The 6,657-nt window shown below is 47.9% G+C and overlaps 1 protein-coding gene across 1 annotated transcript; it reads left to right on the top strand.

Annotated features, from left to right (window-relative positions):
* The first annotated feature begins 2,108 nt into the window (after window positions 1-2,108).
* On the top strand, window positions 2,109-4,154 carry LOC119341965 (pentatricopeptide repeat-containing protein At5g06540-like). Its single transcript, XM_037613811.1, has one exon. The coding sequence runs from the start codon at window positions 2,172-2,174 to the stop codon at window positions 3,969-3,971; it is 1,800 nt and encodes a 599-aa protein (XP_037469708.1). The 5' UTR covers window positions 2,109-2,171; the 3' UTR covers window positions 3,972-4,154.
* The last annotated feature ends 2,503 nt before the right edge of the window (window positions 4,155-6,657 follow it).

Genomic DNA, 6,657 nt, shown 5'->3' with positions numbered 1-6,657 from the left:
GTGAGAGAGGACATTGTGGGATTTGTTAGGCTAAATAAGGAAGTAAACTGCCTGGGATAGAGAGGATCATGATTTTCTTATTTTTCTCTCTAGTCTCACGTGTTTGCACCAGGGGCTTTTATGTCCAAAACCAACAAAATCTCCCCTCCCAGCCCGTGCGTTAATATTCGTGCAAGAAAACTATACACCCTATATCAAGGAACGGAGGAAGTATAATTTTTCCAGTACGATGTTTATTTCCTGAAAACTATATCGCCGTTGTAGGTTATCTGATGAAAAGTACATTCTATACTTGGTAGTGATTTATATCTATGTTGTGGGGCGTCTCTATGAAAGGGATGGACATAGATTACATTGACTTGAACGGCCGCATGGTGCCATGCATCATGACCCACGAGAGGGGAGAGGGGAGTGGAAGATAGTGTGCCTGGTGCTCCATTGGAAGACCAACATCAACCTTGAAGACAGACATAATCATTTGTTTGATTTATTTACATGCATTGCAACCCGTTGTGCCGCCGCCGCTCTTTGCTTGGACATGGCAAAGCTTAACTTGGAGACAGACTAAAAAACCAGTGGCGACTAAGTCAAGAAGCTCAGAAATTGATAGATCAATCTATGGCCTATTGTTGAGGAGGTAAAGGATTGCATGCGATGAAGGGAGGAGTTCAGGGTGGCACGGGTGAGATACTTGACTAATGGAGCTTCTCATTGGCTAGCAAATGAGGGGTGTGCGAATAAGTTATGTAAAACTTGGGCTTGGTACCTGTCGGATTGTATTCGTGATGTTTTGAACTTGGATCATGCCGAAATGAATGAATAAAACATAACCCATTTCAACTATTTTTTTATTTGAGTTGTCAATAAGAGCATCTATAGTTGGATTTAGCAAATTTGCCCCCCTAAATGTCAACAGCCGCGGCCGGTCAGTGTCTGTTTTGAGCCCCTATTTGTTCGTGCATGCAACCATACTTCTCATTTTTCTCATATATCTGGTGACTTGCATGTGATTGGTGGAGATGAAGATATAGAAAGAATAGAAGAAATGGTGGTCTAGGGTGGGTCGTGTCCTAGGTGGCGGATTGACCGAGTGCGTCTACGAGCCGTCATATCCTCCCCATATTTGGTGTCAATATGAGTGTTTGTGAGCAACCCGACTTGTAAGCATGATATGAGGGGTCTGGTTGGGTCACCTTTTTCTTCTCTCTCCTGTGCGGCGACCGATCGGGCGTGTCTGCAGATGTTTGAGTAGGATTTGAGGGGACCAGCCATAGGTGCTCTAAGATTATTGTGTTTGATAGTACGACATGTGTTAGATGATTGTCAAAAAAATGTGTGTTAGCTTAGTCGACATTGTTCTCAGTTATTTAGCTCAGTGAGTAGCAGTGGCAGAGCTTAGTGGAGACCAACCTAGGTCGTCGCCCCCAGCCTATGGGATTTCTTCATACTATTTCTCAGTAAATTATTTAGATAATCAATAAAATCTGGCCAAGCCTCCCCCGCCCCCCTCCAAGCCCATTGCCCCTCCTAAGATGTGGCCCAAGCGATAGTACCAATGAGTATCATCTTTTTCTCAAAGGCCCGTGGCAACGCACGGGCATTTTACTAGTTAAAAGTAGTTATCCATGAATACTAGAAGGTGGATTGGCTACGTCCTACTGTGTGCAAGGCATGGTCGAGGCTTCGGGACACCGATCCACCATTTTTCGTTAATTTTCACAATTCATAGACATAAAAAAAATTCCAATTCAAAGGGTTTTCTGCAAAAACAAAAAAAACAGGCCACGCGCCCTCCTCCCAGCCTTCCTGTCACTGACAGCGGGCCCCATGCCATGCTGGCATTGCCAAGTCAAAATCATTTCGTATCAAACGTGGTTTGCACCGTATTTGCATGTCCAAACCAAGTTTTTGCACCAATTCAATGTACCACAAATTCTAACATCAAAGTGATCGTTTGCGTCAAGTTCAAGCACCACCAGTGTAATTGACTCTCTTTTGTCGGAAAAAAAAAACCCGAACGGATGCAGTAGTGCAGTGCCTATCTTTTTTTTCTTTTTCTTTTTTGTAAAACCTGTAGTGCGTGGGAAAGCATTGCTCGTGTCTTATCCACCAGAGGCGGGGAGCTGCTCTCCCCGGCCATCGGGTCGCCCCTCTTCATCCGAGCTCCGGCAATGTCCGCCCCCAGCGTGACCCCCATCCCCATTACCACCATCTCCGAGCTGAAGCAGCACCACTCGCAGCTCGTCCGCCTCGGCCTCGCCTCGCACCCCGCCCACGCGCGCCGCCTCCTCGCCTTCCTCGCGCGCGACCCGGCCCGCCTCCCCTACGCCGCGCGCCTCCTCGCGCACCACCCGGACCCGCACCCGGCGCTCTTCAACCCGCTCTTCGCCTCCCTCCCGCCGCGCCACGCCGCGGCGTTCCTCTCCCTCATGCTCTCCCTGCCCCTGCACCCTGACCACTTCACCCTGCCCCGCATCCTCCCCGCCGCGCCGCTCCCGCTCGCCGCCCAGCTCCACGCGCTCCTCCTCAAGCTCAACTTCCACTCCCACGCGCACTCCTTCAACGCGCTCCTCGCCGCCTACCTCGCCAACGCGCGCGCGGACCTCGCCTTCCGCCTCTTCGGCGGCGGCGGCTCGTCGGCAGTCCTCGACGTCGTGTCGTGGACCACCATGGTGGGCGGGCTGTGCAGGCTGGGCCTCGTGGACGACGCGCGGGAGCTGTTCGACGGAATGCCCGAGAGAAATCTTATTTCCTGGAACGCGATGATCTCCGGGTATGTCAAGGCTGGCCGGTTCTTGGACGCGCTGGAGGTGTTCGACCAAATGCGAGCGACGGGGCTGGAGGGGAATGGGTTTGTCGCGGCGAGCGCGGTGGTGGCGTGCACGGGTGCTGGCGCGCTGGCCCGTGGGAGGGAGGTGCACCGGTGGGTGGAGCAGAGCGGGATACAGATGGATGAGAAGCTAGCCACGGCGGTGGTCGACATGTACTGCAAGTGTGGGTCTGTCGAGGAGGCATGGCGCGTATTCCAGGGGCTGCCGACGAAGGGGCTCACGTCGTGGAACTGTATGATCGGTGGGTTGGCTGTGCACGGGAGGTGCAAGGACGCCATTGAGCTGTTCCATCAGATGGAGAGGGAAGATGTGGCGCCCGATGATGTCACGCTGGTGAACCTCCTCACTGCCTGCGCCCACACCGGCAATGTCAGCGGCGGTCGCCACTACTTCGACTACATCGTGCAGAGATACGGCATTGAGCCCAAGATGGAGCATTACGGCTGTATGGTCGACCTGTTCGGGAGGGCAGGGCTGCTGGACGAAGCCAAGAAGGTGATCGACGACATGCCAATGGAGCCTGACATTGGTGTCCTCGGAGCACTCTTCGGAGCATGCAAGATCCACAGGGACCTCGACCTAGGCGAGGCGATTGGATGGCGCGTCATCGAGCTGGATCCCCAGAACAGCGGGCGGTATGTGCTGCTGGCCAACCTCCTTGCCAGCGCCGGCCGATGGGGAGACGTGGCCAAGGTCCGGCAGCTGATGGACGAGCGCAATGTGAGCAAGGAGGCTGGGCGGTCCGTGATCGAAATCGACAGCGAGGTCTGTGAGTTCCAGTGCGGGACCCTGCGCCATCCCGAGGAGAAGGAGATATTTGGCATGGCGAAGGACATGATGAGGAAGATCGGGCTGGAGGGCTACGCACCAGACACCAGCGACGTGTTGCACGACGTCGCGGAGGAAGCGAAGGAGGCGTCGCTGCTGTATCACAGCGAGAAGCTGGCCATCGCGTTCGGGCTGCTACGCATGAGGCCGGGTGATACGATGCGCGTCACGAAGAACCTGCGGGTCTGCCGAGACTGCCATGAGGCGACCAAGTTGATATCTCGCGTCTTTGAGCGGGAGATCGTGGTGAGGGACAGGAACCGGTTCCATCACTTCAGGGATGGGGCGTGTTCGTGTAATGACTATTGGTGAGTATACTCGACACATATGCAGAAAATCGTCTTGGTGAAAGTAGATACCGCCTTATTAGGGAAAATAACCCCTAGAAATTTTAGATCCAAAATCCAAATGCACATTGAAAAACAAAAAGGAAAAATCTTGATGTGAATAGTGTAATTTTTGCTGCTGTCTTATATATATATATAGCATTGTGTATTTTGAGTTTGGATGTAAATATTTCAAAGATCATGGACAGATGTCTTGGGAACATTCACAAAAAAATTTCAGATTTTTTTGAAATATTTGAAATTGCACTTTTAGACATGTGAACATGGCAACGCCTTATTGTTGGGAGCACTAGATATTCTCCCCCACCTTATTATAAGTGAGAGAATATTACATGGAAACCAAGTTTCAAAGAAAACTTCACGGAAACCATGTTTGAAAGTTTTCAAAAATCTGAAAAAACAAATAAGAGATGCTAAGAGCTTGATGCCTCCGTTGTCATGCGAAATTCCAAGTTCAAACACATTACTATTTACGAACTATGAAAAAAAACAAATTCAGCAATGATAAGTGGCGTTTACTTTTTGACACTATTCAATGCTGATTTTATTTATAAATGGTAATGTTTTTGAACTTGGGAATCTCACATGCTAATAAAACATCACCCTTAAGATTTTTTTTATAGATTTTTTCAAAACTTTAAAATACTATTTTCACATGGTTTTCATCGGTTTTCTCTGAAACTTGATTTCGAAGTGATATTTTGTCATCGGAAGTTATGCTCACTGACACATCATGTCAAAGAGTGCATGTCAGAACACCTTCTAATGGTGTGTGACTTACTGGATTGGCGCCTACGACTATGTTGCACCGAAGAAAGATAGATTTATTTTCAAGCTTGGCTCTCACTGAACTAAAATACATGCAAAAGATCACCCCCCTCCTCCACCAACCTAGCATCGTTGGCTCCCCGCCGCTGGTGGCCACCTCGCCCTCCCCAGCCCCACCCCCAAACCGATGTTGGCCACTCTGGCCATGGCAGCCACCATATCACCATTCTTCCTTCTGAAGACGTCGGCCACCTTCCCATCACCGCATGGTGTTTTCCGATCTCCAATTCGACCAAGGCTAGATTTCGAAGCGATGATTTGGAAGAACTTTAGAGTTCCAGACAATCTTCTTGATGGTCATAGTCTTCATGAATTTCTCTTGGTGGCTAAATTCTCGAGGTCAAGGATCCATTTGAATCCTGAATTAGTTGGACTTATTCTTCAATCTTGCTTTGGCGGAAATGCAGCCAGGTTCAAACTTTCTCAAGTTCAATATTGGTCATTCAAATTCATCATTTCATCTAGAGAGGTGGGTTTTCCTATTTATAATGGCGGTCATATTGCTAATGAAAAGATCAATCTGCAATTCTAGCTTAGGGGCAAAGTAGGCATGAATTCTTGCAAGGAGTTTGGCTTATATTACAAAGAACAAGAAGATAAATGGACCATGGTCACGCGTTCAAAAATTCAAGGTAAATCTTTTGCCAATGTTACTAGATCTCCTCATTTTTTATTTATCAAGTTCGTCTGAAGAATCCTCTTCCAAGCAAGCACCATAATTTTGTTTTCCAGCGCCTTGAATTGTCAGGAAAAAAGTGTAACAGAAGAGACCTTCAGGGATCATTCATGAGCGGGATCTGAGGAATTTCAAAATTCTAAGCAGCAGGCTAGAACTTCTTATGGGTCGGGCCCAAGGCCTCGCGATTGACAAACATTTTGTGTTCTCCGTCGGGTGTTTGCCACTTCCGTCCTACGTGCACTAACAAGATTTGATGTAGGGACTCCAAGTGTTGGAACATGTGACCTGCTCTTGCCGCTCCAGGCCTAGACTTCCTAATCCTTCCGCTAATCCCAAATCACATGTGGGAATCACTGCAACTCAAATCTCAAGTCATCAACCTAATCAGTCTCATTGGTAACAGAAGGTTGTGATCTCCCCTGGATCATCATCAATGTTGACGGTTCTTGGGATGATGTCAGCGGGGCAGCTAGTTAAAGAACATAGAAAGGTGGCATCTTCAACTTCCTCGACCAATTCCTCATTTGCTCCAAACACTTTTGAAGACCATTATACGCAGGCTGCATCATTCCCCTTCAATCTGACGTCCTTCCTGTCGATGGGGCATCAAGTGATTGAGGTTGAAGTTCGGCTTCCTCGAGTTAGGGTAATCTTTTTGCACATTCATCCTGCAAATGAAGACCTTGCCATTTCAACATTTGTTCCTATGCCCAAGGTGAGGTATATTTCATCAATATCAGAGTGATCATTACTGAATTCTTAAGATATGTGGAGAGATTAGGGTTTAAGGGGGTCAACTCTTGTTCCCATGGGCAAGCATTTTTCAGGCTCGAATCGATTTTTGACACATATGAGTGTGTTAGTAATAGTCCACATAATTATGATGATGTTGTTATTGTTTTTGAAAACTTGATTAGGGGCTAAATTGGAGAAAGTTTCACCTCAATATAGAAGCTTGGATCATACTTGTAGAGTTTCATGATGATCTTGGAAATTTTATATTGTTAATGCTATTAGAAGCTTTGTAAAGATGTTAGTTTGGGATAAGGGGGGAGTCACAAAAGCTCGTATCATCATCAAAGTAAGAGTGGATGACTTAAAAGATATTTCTATAAGCATGTTGTAGTCCAAATCATATGGCTCT

Source organism: Triticum dicoccoides, chromosome 7B, assembly GCF_002162155.2.
Source record: "Triticum dicoccoides isolate Atlit2015 ecotype Zavitan chromosome 7B, WEW_v2.0, whole genome shotgun sequence".
NCBI lineage: Eukaryota > Viridiplantae > Streptophyta > Magnoliopsida > Poales > Poaceae > Triticum > Triticum dicoccoides.
The sequence above is the reverse complement of the archived record's forward strand: the minus strand, read 5'-3'. Positions and strand labels throughout refer to the sequence as shown.

Excerpts from the sequence above, each read along its gene's own strand:
- LOC119341965 (XM_037613811.1), top strand. The coding sequence starts at position 2,172 with ATGTCCGCCCCCAGCGTGACCCCCATCCCCATTACCACCATCTCCGAG.